The 17491-nt window shown below is 44.6% G+C and overlaps 1 protein-coding gene across 1 annotated transcript in view; it reads right to left on the bottom strand.

Moving 5' to 3' along the window:
* The window catches only part of T265_05195 (hypothetical protein), a gene marked incomplete at both ends in the record, with an annotated part of 37526 nt that extends 20354 nt beyond the window's left edge, over positions 1–17172 (bottom strand). The window contains 4 exons of the mRNA XM_009170139.1: positions 3104–3190; positions 11740–11854; positions 15566–15714; positions 17118–17172. Of these exons, the coding sequence (XP_009168403.1) occupies positions 3104–3190; positions 11740–11854; positions 15566–15714; positions 17118–17172 (406 nt within the window). The remainder of the gene's footprint in view (positions 1–3103; positions 3191–11739; positions 11855–15565; positions 15715–17117) is intronic.
* Positions 17173–17491: the final 319 nt, after the last annotated feature.

Consider the following 17491-nt stretch of genomic DNA (forward strand, 5'->3'; position numbering starts at 1 on the left):
AAGCCGCTTGATCCTTGGATTCAAAAGTATCCCTTTTCCAGCATAGGCTAAACGTACAAGAGACTTTGAAAGGTGAGCGAAGATGGCGTCTCTGGCGATCCATTCACGCAACAATGACAAAACGTCCAGTCCACTATACTGAAGGTACACATGAAGCTCTGTCGTACCTAGGGGCAACTGGAAACCCATCAATAAAAGTTTAGGACTGAGATTTAACCATTGGGTCTCCATACGGATTACGGTACCAAAGCATGTTAAGGAAGCACAGCAGCCAGGCGCGCCTCATTTGCAGCGGGAGTTCAGGACAGTCATGGAACCAAGTCGCCTTCTTCCTCATTCTTCTCGCAATAAAGCAGGTAAAGTAAGTACATATGAGGCATATTGTATGTGTGAACATTTCATGAAAATGTACAGGTCTTGTGCTTCATTGGGCTAAAAATTATACGTCTTATTTAATACAGATAGACCACAAACGTGTTAGAGTTGTATATCCGACAGAGTTTTCAAACAGGACCATATATTCACAGTTGATTACAGGTGGCTTCGTGGTGGCGCACCACCATCAATTTCGTCGGAAACCTGAAGCTAAATTCAGGTAAGTAAAGGCTGGAGCAACGCATTTTGTAAATCTGAACACTGTGTTATTCATGGAAATTAGAGCGTCTTCCTTAGGATTCCACTCAGTATACTTCTGAGGATATACAAGCGGCAGCTGATCAGTGTAGTGTCGTAGTGACTGCGGGTTAACAAGTACGGGGAAATTTTGTCGGACCAAATAAATAGCAATGGATATCGAATGAAGTACGCTGATTACGGAATGAGTTACGCTGAGTGAATAGCACAATAGCTGAAGTTGAAGAGGAGTAGCATCCAACAAAATCACTGTGATTTACGGCGGAAATAGAAAGTGAAGAAGGGATGGGAACTGGGCTTAATTTACCACAAACATCAGAGGTGCCTACACCTCGGCCAGACAATCTGGATAGAAACTGACAGCATGAACACCAGTGACATCGGCTAGCCGCCATACCGTAGTGCCTCTAACCAAGCACAGGGAAGGTCACGCGGACCAGGCGGACAACACCAACAGCACCCAAAATTTCCTTAACATCCTTTATTCTCTTGTCACTCCATATTCTGTCCACCTCTAGGTTTGCATCACTTCGAATAAGCCACGGAAGGCAGCACTCGTCTCAGCAGTTGATAACTTGATTTGCATTACACGAGACCCAGCTAAATTAGCTTGCAGTTCTGGATGGATTCTTTGAGTTGAGTACCGTCTGATTTATTAAAGACCCGTTTCCTGATCCCCTCATTGTGAATTCTCTGGTTCCAACCGACTCCAGCCATAGTTCTGACACACCGAATCAAAAACCTGAGGATGTCTAATGTCCCCCGCCGGAAGTGGCCGAGTTTCGCGGGCGTACAACAATACGACCTGTAGCCTGACGTATGCATAATTTGAGACCCAATGATACATCTTTTTAACGTCACAATTGGCACAAATTGGCAAACGCATTTCCGGCCTTTGAGATTCACACTACCGTCAGAGCTCATGCAACCTCCAAGATACATGTAGCATGTAGCGCTAGTGGGTACGACTAAAAAAAACAATCTGCGGAATCCACGAATCATGGCGATATGACGATGATCGCAAAAATGAAACGCACCACGGTGCTTTGTACGGTCTGGCTGAGAATCATTCTGTAAACACATAAAACTATGGGACTCCACGGAAGCAGTCTCCACCAACCTTGAACAAGTCTGCCGAGAACTCATCCTTGCCGGGTGATCGGTAGATTTATACAGAATGGTCATCGGGTCGATTTGACAGCTGGAGCTATTGAGTTTCAGACGGCGGGTGCCAAAGCTAGGCGTTGTATTGCTCCACTGTACGTCTGATTTGATAAAATGAAGTTGCCATCCACTGCAGTAGGTTGGCGCACATACAACGGAAGAATCACAATATCTACTCAGCTTAAACTAATCAGAAAATTCGATTGCGGGGGGTCCTGATCGGTAAATGATCGAGTACGACAGCTTCTGCAAGACGACTTAAGGGTATTCCCGCCGGAGAAAGAGGATACTAAAGCGAGGGAACAGCACATGTGGCATACACCTTTTGAGGTTGACGCTGCTTTGATTGGAAACATTCCAATGCTGGTGATTTGCAAAGTAGTTTGCATGGGGGTATGTGCGTTGGAAGAAGCCAGCTTGAAGGGGCTCCTTAGCCAGAGGAAGACTGTACAAACTTTTGAGATTGAATGGGATGAACAACGAGGTTTGTCTGTGTTCTAGTTTTTCCACAGTGAGCAAAATATCATTAAAATAGCCTTTAAAAATTTGATTTGATTTGGTTGATTTGATTGGTTTCTGGAATGGAGGGGCTGGTAACATCGGAAAAATTTATCACCCTATTCCCACCAAAATAGTTTTAGCCGCAGCCTGAAAATTCTCGACCGAAGACTTCTCAAATGGAAAGCTCGTGTAGCTTGCGAGAGTTTTCCTTTCCGAACAGCCCACTTTCTGTCTATTGGTTGGAAGTCGCCGAGGGGCAAGTCGATGCGCGACTGTGATGTGTATGACGCGAACGATTGCCATTATATTCTGTTCAACTGTGAATCAACCAAGCTGCTGGTCAGTTACTCATGAGCAAATGGCATATGGCGCAGCCATTGACCGCAGGGTTCCGGGTTTGAATCTCTGTAAAGATTCATGAGATGCACACACGGATGAAGCAGCTTCTCGGCTTTTCGACTTTACTTATAAGTTCAAGTCTTCAGTGAGACCTCAGAAACTCTCTACAGTCATTCATTCCTTGGATTGGTGCTGAAAATCTAGCTTCACTACGGTTGGGACCACTGTTCGTCAGTTCAAGGACAACTATTAAAGGATCACAAGTGCTACACCGAAAACTCCTCTAAGTCGACTGGAGCAACAGCACTATGAGAACTTGCTGTAGGCGGATGATCTAAGTCTGGTTGGGCTTAGAACTTTTTTGAACTATCATAAGCGAAGCTGAGATGGTCGCCTGAAGCGAGGAAACGCAACAACCACAGCCGGCAAACAGCAGCAAAGTATAGCGGGCACATGTAATACTTACTTTCGTGGACACTTTTGACGTGTGACTTTAAAAGGAAACTCTTCGCATAAGCTTTGCCACAAAAACTGCATTGAAAACGCCGAGCGACTGAAGTACAAGAAAAGGAGACAGGATGCGAGATAGGGTCAGAATAGTTACTGTTGGAGGGAAAAAACGATTTATGTTGGACAGTAACCGATTAGCCCGTCAACAAGATGGGCTCTAGAGTACAACACAGAATGAAATGTTTGCTTCAATGCTCAAAAACGCCATCACACCCTTAGCGCGGCCGACAGTGGATCAAGAGACAACACCCTGCAGGTAAAAAAAGGTCATTTGGGGAGCGCCCTCCGTGATATCACACATCGCTAAGGTGTGCGATGATATACGTACATCCGTGGACAGGTGGAGGTATCATAGAACCGCTGATGACAAAGGCAATGCTTCACCTTGGAATTAAGGCGTACAACGATTCTAAAAGGGAATAGTAACAAATTCGCCGGAGAGCATTACGGACGAAAGGTTGTCAGCGACCTCATCCCTCCGAATCGAGAGGACCGGGGTCACTTCACAAAGTTCCAAACGTTGAATTTGTAACAGTAATCACAGCTGCGAGTGTTCGAGGAGCCAAAGGTCCTTAGAAAACAGCACTGCCTGAGAACGTGCTATCCAGCAGGGTAACTATTCCAACCGTACAATTTCCGGTACGATCATTCAGAGCTCATTTTATTTTGAATAGCAGTCGCCGGTTGTTTCACACTGCATTCTGACGACTGGATAGAATAATGCTGGACTAGACTGAAGAGAATGTCGCCGCGGTGTTACAGTGAAACAGACTATGGAAACCTAATGCATTAGACCAGCTCCTCTGGGTTGACAGATGTGAGCGCGAATTACCTAGAGAATGTGCTAGAGTTTACAAGGTCGATGCATACAATTCACAAGGTCAAAAAGGATTTTAAATAGGCTTGTTGAGCAACGGATAATGAAACACTCGTGTTCGCCTCCAATCGAACAAGAGTGAGCGAGTTCATACTCGAATATGGGATGAAACTAGTGCCGTTCTTCAGAAGAAAGAGTGCCACATCGACAATTGTTGATTGAATTAGATAAAAAACGCATAATCAACATGTAGGTGTTGACTATCAAAGTACTGAAAGTGATGTCGAAAACGGCGGAGTGGTAAGTGATGACAACCATGTATGTCTTGTTCGCGTTACCAGGTGACCAGGCAAGAACGTTGACATGCACAGGCAAGAAAATTCGCTCGAATACAAGCCGAGTGTGAAGCGGGAAGCCATCAACACTCATAACACCATGAAGAATTCCAACCATTTCACTACGAGATTATCGTTGCTTTTCGTGGGAATCTGATGGTGTGAGAACGGTTGCTCTCTAGTAGGATAAAGTTTGTTAGCTAAATCGAAAATAAAGACTTACACCTGACACAGCGTCCCCTCACTTTCTCACAAAAACATAAGAAAGTGACCTTCGTACTCCGTAAATCGATGGGAAAAGATACGGACCTGGGGCAGCAGATATCAGACAACTTAGCAGTCTGAAATGTGTGAACGCGATTTGGGTACGATGATTGCCTTACCTGAGTAAACTCCATACTTCTTAGACTCGCTTGTCCAACTTAATATTATGGTCGAGGGGAGAGTAGGTTTTATCCGAGAAGCTTGTTTGCCTTCTTTCCACAACAGTTCGTTTGCTTTGAGGCTTTTTTCACGTAAAAGATGGACCTGATGGTTTCATGTGGACAAGTGATACCAAGCTCTGTTCAGATAAACGTTCTCCGGTGGATTCATACATATCGACATCAGACGCTGTGGAGCAACGCACCGGAAAGTAAGGAACCTTCCCAAACCCGAGAGCGCACCGTTTCGAAAACATTCAAGTTTTTGCGAAACCGTTTACTATTATTATGTGAGAAGAACCAACTATACCTATCGGAAAATTTGTGCGATGCATCAGTTTAAGCACCATGGCTATCGCTGCTTCTTGAGCATCGAGTTCAAACTCCAATCCCCGTGACCTTTTGCATGGGACGGTCAGGATTGCGACATCATATTGACAGATGAGCGGTTAGTGCCCATTTTCTGGGTTCATCACTATTCACCTGTACGGAGTCGCTTGTCAAAGCGTTCAATCAGACTGCTATGAAACTCAGGCATGGGACCGATGCCCCCCCCCACCAAATCGCTCACTTGTTGGTCCGCTGTGCCTGATTGGAATTAAATACTCATGCGGCTGAAAGAGCAAGTGCGGGTCTTTTGACCGAGCCGACGCAGCAGGTCGTTATGACCAAGTGTTGGAGTGACGGATTGTAAGAATATTCTGGAAAGGCGTGCTCACAGGGAAAGAATGAAAGGGGACATAAGAAAATGACGAAACAAGAGGAATGGGTATCCAGGCCAGTAAGTTGTGACGTAGAGGGCTGGTTTCCGAAAGTACGTACAAACTGTGCTAATTGCAAAAAGGTCATCCATTGGGGCGTACGAACTTTGACACGAGCAACGGTTGGGCTATTCGAATCTCAGCAACCGCGTAGTCGAAGCACGTCGCCGTGTGGTGATTTGGACGCCGGTACTGCCGACTTCGGAAGCTGTGGCGCATTATAACTAACCGGATACCGTTTTTTGATAAGTATTTTCAACCACGATGAAATGGTCATTTTACCTCTTCTCTTGCGCCGAGAGGAGATGAACGTGAGATACTCAAAACGAACTGTCTTGATTTGCAATAAATATCACAGGATGAAGAACAGTTTCCTGGTCTTCACAATTACAAAAGGATGTAAAGCTGTCTGTAGCGAAGTGGGGGGAAATTGCTCTGATTCGCGATAGTTGCAATGCTCATATCTGTGATATTTTTGCCTCTCAATGTGAACTCTAAGCTGCAATCACTGGAGGTTGTAGAGGCTCACTCCACTGGATTTGTGTATCAGGAATTCTTGAGATATCACACTGTGGTTGAGATCAACTAGTTCACCCCCTGTTCACATGCATACAGTCAGGTAGATCTCGTTCTGATTATTGTCTCCATATACGTGAACGATGCGCATACTTGATGCAGTCCAACGGCGTGCACGTAAACCCAGTCTGTCAGTGGTCCAGGCCAGTTGTATTCAGTGTGGAATACAAGCCAGACAATTAAGCAACATAGACAGTAGGGTAGGTGTGCCTCACGATGTGACTATCGAGGAACTCGCACTTACCGAGCGAACGGCCCTTCAGAAATCTGCAGCCTTGGTCATAACCGAGGGTTTTTTTATTGAATGATGGCTGATGAGATGGTAGTAAAAATCACTGAGAGATTCAGTTGGGATTCAGATGAGCCTCCTATGAAAACCAAACTGGTATGCAAATGAGTGTACTTAGTGCTTTCAGCAACCTTATGAGTAGTTTCCTTCATGAGAAAACGGGATTGCCGGAGAGACATCACTGACTAAGGCAACCCTCCATCAAAAAGGCACCCTTCTGTTTGTGTATCACGGCTAGTCTCCATTGAGGAGACCACTGTATCGGATTACCTTCCGGTATCAAAGATTTCGATCCGTGCTGCGATTGCGTAATAGTCCAACACACGCAACACAGATCTAGCTCCAGTTCCAGTTAATCAACCATAAAACTTGTATCAAGTGTACGTTGGTTCCAGCTGCCACGGAAAACGGGAGAGTGGAGGAGATGTAGCCAAGCATAACCACTTAGTTCGTATTGAATCAATCTGATTATTCGAGGTAACGGAACACTGGGCAGCTACATTTTAGAGGCGACAGCTTTGATGCACGAGTGCCGCCGACTACGTGACTGAAACATAACAGCTAGTGTCAATGACTATTGATCGGTTAAGTCTCCGAATCCTCGTCCAAGAAGGCAGCAGTTCTCAGCTAGACTGAGCTTACCGGTTAGTGTTTTCATACTCCGTTGCCAGGTCGCTTGCACTCAGCACAGGGCCGGACAAGAGCGCTGCAAGGAACACAGTCATTCGGCATACAGAATGAGTATCTTAAGCAGCGTAACCTATGAAGCATGAGTAGCTCATCTATCACAGAGGCGTTCCTTCTTCATAAGAAGATCAGGTCAGAGTCGCAGACCCACTAGTCCCACCAGACCGTGGCATAGCATCTAGGCACCTACAGCTGGACGATTTTTATATGAGGTTTGGGTTTCTTCGCACTGTCTTTCAGTAGAGTTTTACACTTCACATGTGCGAAACATATACCAAATAAGCAGTGAGACTATTCAGGTTATTTAGGTTCACTCCCGAGCGAACGCCCAGGGTAGGTTTCTGTCCATGAGGTCACAGAGACAGGCATAGAAGTTTCATGTAGCATGTTAATAACAACACTGAAAAGGCATGACAAGAGAGAGGACAGTCTTGTCTCATACCACTGAACATGGTGCACTGAGGCGACAGCTTGCTGTATAAATATACGCAGCCACATGAGATGGGACAGGAGAAAGGGCACGATCACTAGACACCGCCATAGCTTCTGAAGCTCCATAGAGTGGAAATCAACCTTGAAATCAAGAAAAAGACAATCACCGAACGTTTGAGAGTGGTACTGTTCGAGAACAGTAAACATATGGTCAACGCACACTCAGATGGAGCAGAGTGTACTCAACTTCCGCGAATCTGGCTTTCCAGATTGTCGATAAAGCGCACAAAGTAATCCCAAGGAGCACCTTGGATACAACAGCTACAAGTATGATGCTGCGACACGATAACTTTCCCATAGTGTTACTGTGTCTTTTTTGAAGACATAGATCACGACTGAGGCGGTACTCCGTTTTCGTTGCAGCCTTTCGAATCAGCCGTCTGCAGCGGAAACACTCTTCTTCAGCATGCCCAATCCTGGGAAAACCGACCTCACACAGTGGCACTATCGGAGGTAAGTTACTTAACCCAGAGAAAACGGAACTTTTTAATTGAGGCTCCCTACCTGTACCTACACATGACCCAACTGAATCCATGAATGGCTTGCGGTTGGTGGCCTTCAAGTAACTCTGTGTGAGCGCTTATGCTGAAAGTCCGTACTACGCAAAAACAGACGATGCTCAGTACATAACATAAGAGGTCGCGTACGCTAAGCATCGGCTCCAAAGCTACCACCTAACTGTGATTCTTCCAGGCTTAGTCGTCCAACCTTGGGGTTCATTTCATCCGCCAGGATGACCATGTCCATTCTTCTTGTTGAATGAGGCCATCGTGAGAGACCTCGACAAAACTAACCTTTCTCAGCTTCAGAACTAGCCTGTAGGGACGTATGCAGATACAACAAATAGACACAGTTTACGACATTGAGTTGCACTGATCTTAATTTAACCCCACAACCAGGCAGCACTAAGACGACTGTTTACTGGGATCCAGTCCTGTGAAGCGCTTTGATCTCTGAGGCTTAGTGCAACTCCTACATCATGGATACCAAGAGCAATTGCACCAGGATCGCCAGATACCTGAAGAGCTAAATATGAAACATCTGAGTCCATCGTTGGTGGCTTGGGGAGCATAACCGAAGTGCGTGTTTCGGAGAAACAACATAGATAAATAGAAAGAAAAGACAGTTTCATCAGGCAATGCCTGTTACTGAGTTGGACACAGAGCACGGACGCTGGAAGCTACAATGTGGGTCAGATCTTTGGAGTTTAGTAAGGTATTACTTCGGTTTACTATACTAGACGACGGTTAAGACACGAACTAACGGTTAGGGTATCAGTAGATGTATTGACCACAGTAACAAGCTGAAGAAGGGGGAGATGTAGGTGAGAACAGGTGAAAAGAGGTGCAAGACCACAAGACTAAACTACCGATAAGGTCATCTAAATTATTGAAGCGCTCATCCAGTGCCATGGAATGGTATAGTGGTAGTGCTGAAGACAACAGCTGCTTCGGGTAAGAGTGAGTTATGGACACAGAACACCGCCGTTTTGGTACCTCTTCCCGGAAGTAAAAAGGCATGTGCGTTTCCTAGGCACAAGTTTTTTTCGTCGAGTATGAGGTTGTTGTTGTTGTTTGTTCCCTATGGGGGCTGTCAGTACTGTACGAAATACTGTACTCAAACCAACTGGATACGTGCACAGTTGTGGCTAAACGTATTCCACGATTTCTTCTGTTGTACTAGGCAAAAGTCCAGCATTGCTCCCCACAGTATTCGTATGGTTACTTACGTCAGAACGCAGCTCAAGTGAAGATTGTAGGGTAAAAACTGCACTGCAGTCTCGAAAGTCAGTTTATCCCGGATGGATAAATGAATAAAGGGAAGAAACAATTAGTTCGGTAGGTGCACAAAACCTCCAAAAAGCTTGAGACACAAGCTACACATTTGTGAAATTCAAAACAAATAGTTTTCGTGAACTCTTCCTCAGGTTACTATGAGTGCAGAAACACTGAGGGTAAAGCCTGATGTGCCCGTAAAGTAACGAAAACTTCCGTCACATGTTGCCCAGAGTTCCGTATCTTAGTCTAAGCTGAAATCCTGAGAAATTAAGTAATGGATCTCTCAGGAGATGCGGTAGGTTTTGAAATACAAGGGTGGTTGATTGCTTCACTCCCAGGATTTGCAGTCGACTATCGGCGCATGACGACGTTTGGTGGGTGTATTGAAAGTGTTGTCGTATACACTCCAGGTCCAACGCAAGCACATGAAATATGCATTGTTCCGTCTTATGTATATGAGTACAATGACCTACTAGGGGTCAGATACACATAAATCGAAAGTGATGTATTCACACACTACACCAAATGCTTTATTAAGCGTTGGCCCAAGTCTACATAACAAATCCCTAACTGAAAGCAGTAAAGAAGATCGAAAGTGGAATTTTACTGGTTGCATGTATTTAAAAAAAACAGACCACTAAAAGTTACAAGAGACGTAAATAATGCGGACAAAATGAGATTAACGAGGCTACTAAGTATATGCAATGCCACCTAGTACGATCCCCGCGTACCACCCACTCCAGTTTTGAGAGCGGTGAACATAGTTGAGATGTATTCATACAGTCGATTCCGCCTGAGATTATTCCGGGTGCAGTAAAGCACTTAGTTTTAGGAAAAGTCACCTTAGTCCAGCCAAGGCTGTGTTGGGAGAGATGTGACATTAGATACGAAGCCTCCAAAAGTCGGTATTTTAGGTAAGCAGACGAGTCGGTCACCCAACAGCTGAACTAATCATCGTGGCCCTTAGTGAAAGCTATCGAGATCGAAGTAACTTGGTAAGGGATACCTGTAAACAGTTTGCACCACTCAGGGAGTAGAGTTACTAGGCGCAGTTACGATATCGTATGAGGATGAATTACCCTCCACAAAAGAATCAAATGCACTCCACTCTCTAATTTAGCAAGCACTCATTATCTCATTACTGGATCAAACGAATGCAAAGGAAGTCTTATTAAACTCAACAATAGAGATACATATAACCAGAGCTCGAATGTCTCCAAAGGACACAGGGTGTTGTATGCTTCCAATCTGTTTCATCATCTAGAAGGATTACTTCACCCCACGAAAGCTCCCACTAAAGGTAAATACCTCCTCAAAGTGAGGGAGTTGCCAAACATCAAATTTCCCATAAGATGTCGGATCGCCTTGTCCAAACGGTTAGCATCAGGGCCATGATTTCAACATGCACCACATTGGACAAACAGTGATGTTCAACAGCCATTGGAGCGCAAGAACCAGAAAATGATCAAATGCAAACGACGGGTGATTTTGCGATCACAAACTGTGAGATGTCTTCGGGAGGTGAGAATGATTCGCTACCAAAGCCGTAGCTGTAGGTGGGCAAGGGACACAATCTTAAGCACTACCGCGAGAGCAGAATTACAGAATTTTCGGGGAGTGGGTAGCCTGTGGTTTTGTTGTTTGAGTTAATTTTATTCCCGCACCTAATCGTAACCGCTGACTGATTGGTCCATAACAACTTATTTAGCGCTACTGGTCGATACGACTGGGGAATCAGTACAAAAGATGAATGCTTTATCAAATATGATCATGTGAAAATTTTGCTCCCGGTTGAACATGAGCTCGAGTGAAAGCTGTCTAGAAGACGCCACTCTGTTTACATACTTTTATTTGGGCAATAGGGCTGGCGATGGTACTAGAAACGACCTTCAGTTTCCGCCCTCAGAAATAATTAAATCAGGGTCGAGCACACGGGCCCATACTAATCGACACTGACTGTAACTTACGAAGTAGGCGACCGGTCCATCTAGTTGTTCAGTGGCAAGAACTGAGGCAATAACCGAGCATACTTTAGAATGAAAAGCAACCATTCTGTTCACCCTTTGAAGTTGTTCCTTCGATTTTAGACTGAAGCACAAAGTATTCCGTTCAGCGTGCGAGTCTACCTAGAGGGGCTCAAAGGATTACGTCAAGATTGTTCAATGCATCCTTGTTTTGTATGCAACCAAAGATGAAAGATCGAAATTGAGGGCATACACAATTTCTCAGGTTCAACATGGCCTTTCATAGCAATCCCTGATAAAAACCTTGCCCAGTTTCAGTTTATGCTGTCGTTTTTAACAACAGACTGACATGGTGGGGCCGCAGTAAAACATAAGTGTTCAACAATAACGTTGATGCCTGCAATGATGACAACGAAGGCCTACCCGTTGAACACACCAGACGTATTTACTATAAATCACCACAGAAAATACCTTTGTGAACGGCGTCCAAATGGGCCTGGAGATGGCCTTCGGTGAGATAGAATTTGTAGCAAATGGAGCAAGTATATCCTCTGGTGTTGTTACCACCGGAAAGAGCTTCTGAGTTCTGCGAAAATGAGACAAATATTGCAATAAACAGTAAGCAGTGGCAAAGAACAGTAGGGACCAGCTACAGACTGTAAAACATCCAGACTGACCCATGTTAATCCAGAGTTTCGATGGCAATAGATTATATTTAGCACATCTGGGCAACGACGGCCGTGATCAACGCTATCAAAAAGTTGCGCTGTAAAATGTTACTACATCATATGCTGGATGTTTCGGAGCTCATCCTACAGCTTGACTCACTCATTTTTGTGGCAGCTGGCATCTCAGTGCGCTGCCGTGATTGTCACATTCACTTATTCTCAAAACTCATCTCTGCCAAGAGCTTGTAGTCAGCCGGCTTCCTGATAATGGCCATGTGAGCCACGTACTGTGGACAGGCGTTTAAGCATTGAAGCCTGACTTGATCTTACGATTAAGCAGCAAAGGTGACTATAACGTACTGCACTCAGAGGCGATGGGCAGATTCGTGAATGAGAGGACAGAAGGCAAAATACACTGAAAGAGAAACTTCAAATGAAGTTGTGTGGCCAAGACAAAATCCACCTGTTAAAACGCGATGACAATCAAGCCCGGAAGGACGAGAAATGCAGCAGACTTGAGACTGTAAATGTTGACGTCAGTAACAGTCGTATCATGCGCGGATGTTTAAGTTCGACATATTGGTCTTGAACTGAGCAACGATCATTCTGTTATGACTAGGCATCATGCTACCTCTATTCGTTTGAACGCACACGTATGACATTACGTGAGAACAGATAAGACTGCTCGGATTTGGTGGAACCGGGGTGCTATTTGATAGGAAAGCTGCTATCCGGTCCTCATGAAAGACCGGTTGGTATATCACACCCGCATGGGCTCGGGTCTTGAATCATTTGGCTGTGACACCTTTCCGGTGCATAGTTGCCACATAACTCGAAAGAAGCATGTAGGAACGGGAAAGCCGTAACCTAAAGAAGGCTTTGTGAGTTAAATTCACCAGGGCCTTACAACATTGTAATCTTCATACGGACGGTTGGGATTGCAAAAGGACTAACGAAAAGGGCTACAAACGTCACTTGACTCAAACTTATGTTGTGTTTCGACGCAGACCGTCGCTGTAAGTAGTGTTCATTCAGCACGCCTTCAGTGCGAAATCAAAAGCCGGAGGGGAAAAGTTTAAAGAATTTATATCACTTTGTTCAGATCCGAATAAACAAACCATTCATTAGGACGCCGAGGATGTTAAGGAAGAGTTCCATCAAACTGCCGGTAATAGCTACAGGTTGTTTTTTCTCTATGTTGTCTGTCCTGTACCAATACTATACAACTCAAATTGAATGAACATATACTGAGTTTTCAAAGACGTATAATATTACCTTCGAACGGGAAGCACCCAAAACTTAAGAATGGGACCGAATGTGAAGTAGTTCTAACCTATTACTGTGCTTATATTTGTATACGGTGGCAAAACGTTTCACAGTGCAAGCCTGACCAAACAAAATACTGTAGAACAAGGATTACGGGAACTGGTCGATAACAGTCGATCGATACGCTTAAGAGAAATCCACGGCACAGGAACTACAAGAGGTGAAAAGTTCCTCAAAGGTTGATAAGAGTGAATAATGAGTGGCAATAGTAACAATAAGGTACGCGATGAATGGGAACGAAAACCTAAAATCAGAGTGCAACCGGGTGTTATATCACAGCCAAATGAACTGGCTGAGTTTACCTAACGAAACTCGATGTTGGCCCATTACGATTCATGCATCGCGGCCTTTGTGCTTTCACCTCAGATAATTTTTCTTGAAAATCACTTAAGGTTAACCTCGATCTCAGAACCGAGGACTGTTGTCTTTGCAACCGGAGTAGAGTCCAGCTTCTTTAGCAGCGTTGTCAGGATGCAAATTATACTGGGAGTACAACGAGCTAGCTTTCCGGTCTCCTAAGTCAACTTTGCCGAAAATCCGTTTGTGGTAACTGACGCATCGCGTCCGGCCCACTGGTTTCAGTTTCCTGCACTTCCAGTTTTAAAGCGGTGGTCGTTAACAACAAGCAGATCGGAACCTTATCGTGTGAAAATTGGGGATGTGCATTGTCCTACTTGGGGTGCCGAATCCATGATCTTTTGGGATGCTAGTACACAGCCAAATCGATTCCAAGACACCTCTGGATCACTTCGAAAACCAACAGAGTATCGATAACAGCCGATGTCATGTGGTTTGAGTGTGAAATCAACATTCCACTGCAATCGCTCTAAAACAGAGGAGGTGCCCTGAAAGATGTCAAGTTTTCAAGAGTGGGATCAAGGCTCAAAGACTCCTACACTAGTCGACGTGATTCTCTTTCACTTTACAGTTGAGGTATGCATTTATTTAACTTATTTGATGGTCATCCTTGCTGAGGTGTCGAAATATTAGTAGCCCGCGTGCGTTTACTGGTTGTTGGTCCGGTGAATGTTTACTTGTTCGCTGAGCACGATCATCGGTATGCAAACGTTTTATCACTATGCGCGATGACATCGTCAATAAGTGGTTATTTGTGTATTCAGTCCAATTCTGCTTGCATCCGTGTGATTTATACGTAGTAAATAATACACCTAACATGACTGTTGAAAGAATGTCTCGAATATACTTTCATCGATCTGTTTGGATTTTGTGTTGTGTTGTGGTCTGGTTATGTTGCACTTTGTTGGGTCGTGAACACCTTCATTTCAATAGTTATGTCCCTATGTTCTGATTGGTCCGCTTTCTCTTCTTGCTACTTGACCGGCCAGTAGGATGACTGATATTTTAGATATTTTGTCCTCTTTGAATCGAGTAATCCATATGCCATTTCTTTTGCACTGTAGTTTGATTTTCTGGCTTTTGACTGGTTTACGAAGCATTTTTCTGCGTTACGCAAGCTCCATTTATTGTTCCGTCTGGTGTCCTGACTTACTGGTTGTAAATTCCACAAGCAGTGATTTCATCCGTCGAGTTTTGGCTCCATCTATTTCCTTCTGCGAGTTTTCCTATGTAGTTTTGAGCTTGAGGCATACAAAGTGTTTTGTCTTGAGAGACTAATGAACTGCCCCCTTATTAATCTACATAAACTAGGTGCGATAGGTGGAGAAAATCTTCACACAATTATGTGCGAGCCAATCGCCAGACTCGAAGAACGGATCAACAGCCACCTGATCCCCTAGCGCTTTTGTAAACCCGTTACTCTTCGGTCTAATGGCGACACTTTTCTGGTCAAGACCTATAAATATCCCACAAGGGTCCCCGTGTAGCTGCGTTCACACTTAGGCTGGAACGTCAAATGCTCTAATGTATCTGGGGAACTCCACTATATCTGTGGATTCTACATATGGGAAAATTTGAGGATGACTCCAAGTATAGCTGTCGCAATTAAATGAGGCTTTGGAATCAGCCACATACGGACAGGGATGCATGAAACCGGAAGAGAAAGAAACCACCGCTACCTTAAGGATGGAGAATTTCAAAACGACTGTTACCTCCAAATGACGTGCTGCAAATAGTCGAAACGTCATGGGCTCAGTAAGACTCGACTAATGGAGATACTTCACTGATATGAAGCTTTCCGAACCGGATCCTTGTGCACTTTTTAGCCTTCGTAAATAGGAGTAAATGAGAATTAATGTGTAAAAATAAGCAAACAAGCGTCGAAGAACATGAGCCCCGGTGATTTAACAAGGCAGTCTTCAAGTGCGAACTAATGACAAACATACCTTTAATTCGGTGAGGTTCTCCGAAGTGACACTGTTCTCTTGACTTAGTGTTACTGGGCAAACTTGCTGAACAAATGTTGCACCAGTCGTTTCTTGCGAATTTGACATATCCAGACTCAAGACGACATTTTCATCGTGCTTGAGGAAAACTGGAAAGACAGGATGGAAAATATTTTTAAAACACAGTCATGCAGACATAAATGCCAGGAGAAACATGTTGATAAACGTTAGAGAAGGGTAGGTTTATTCGAATAGGTAGAGGTGAAACAGTCGAGTTTTTGGCTATGATATATCNGTAGAGGTGAAACAGTCGAGTTTTTGGCTGCTGCACCTACTTGACGCCCAGGTGCCGCATAAACCTGTTGGAACATGAGAGGATGGGACAATGTTCAGCTAAAAGCGAGAAACTGATTCCAAACGAGGGATCATGCGGCATTAATCCCAGAACTAATTCGAACAATTGGAAATGCCGCATGATACGACCGCCTTCTCGAGAACTAGCGAAAATGCGTACCCGGAATACCGGGCTTCACGGGCCGCTAACGCAGTTTTCCGGTCATTCAATCTACACATTGTGTTGCCCCACGACCGTGAACGTATGCGCACCATTGCTCAGGGAACCACCGAGGCTGCTCCGCTATTGGATAAGTGGACGTGCGACGGACAGGAACTCGATCCTTCTGTCTGTGCATCAGTGCAACTGGGTCGGAAGATCCGAAATGCACTGCTTACTGTCTCATCTTAGATAACCATCGGAGCTGAACCAAACAGTATGCAGATTAGCGAGTGCGGGCATACAGAGAAGCTCGACAAAACTGAACCTGTCAGCCGAGCGATCGACGACAGCCACGTGATCCTATTACTTGATAAGCCGGTAACATAATCGCTATCATCTGCACAGATCAGAGTTGAAAACAAAACTCGGGTTGATGAATCCTTATGCCGTAATGGCTTCTGCAGTGAACATAATTTGCATTCTTACAGATCTCTGCGTTTTCCGGTAATGTGTAGGTGGGTGCGAAGGTCGCTGCAATATCCACGTGTGTCGTGTAAGTTAGACCGCCATGTTCCGCGTCTGACGGTGACGCGAAACTTCACGCATAGATTGGAGGTGGAGCGACGTGTGATGGAAATCTTGCCGTCACCTGATCCTTCACATTTTGCATCACCTAATAAATTACATTACGAAGATCCCACTACCCAGCAAAAGGAACCAATACTTGCCAGAGTGCTCGCAGTATTATATCAAAAAGACGAGAAAACCCCTGAACAAAATTGTTGCAGGAAAGTTACGTTGAGCGAATAGCACCGCGTTTAAACGATCGACTATCATACGTTTCAGGTAACACTCAACCGGGACGATACAGATCAGTAGGCCAAAAATGGAAAGAACGCTCTTACACAATATACTAAATTATCGCGTATATATATAGTTTGGCAATCTTTAAGAAATGCGTTCCGAACTTATCAGTTGAGGTAAAATTTGGAGATAACACATTGAATTCTAACTAAAAAGTGAAAGGGTACCAGAGACCGGCCAAAAAGCACTTACCTTCTGTTTGACCGGGAAACAACGTCTGATAGGTATTGGCCGCAATTGTGGTCATAGACTGTAACGAACAAAAACCGCAACAGTAAGAAACAACACCGCAACAGGTCTCTTGAAATCTACAGGTTGACAGGCACTCTAGCATTCAATAGGCTAATCCTCAACTTCTTTACAATTTTGTTCCTCTTACCCCAACAAAAGCGATGGATCATGATCACATGCCAGGAGGTTCGGCATCCATAACAGAAAAGGGCATTCTGTACTGGTAATGAAAGGAGATAGTCCAGATAAGGAGAGTACGAATCGGCATATATGGTCCAAGGTGAAGGAGTACGGAACCGAGACAAGCGGTAGTTCTGGTTGGCAACCGTTCAAAC

The sequence above is a fragment of the Opisthorchis viverrini genome (genome assembly GCF_000715545.1).
Source record: "Opisthorchis viverrini unplaced genomic scaffold opera_v5_94, whole genome shotgun sequence".
Taxonomy (NCBI): Eukaryota; Metazoa; Platyhelminthes; class Trematoda; order Opisthorchiida; family Opisthorchiidae; genus Opisthorchis; species Opisthorchis viverrini.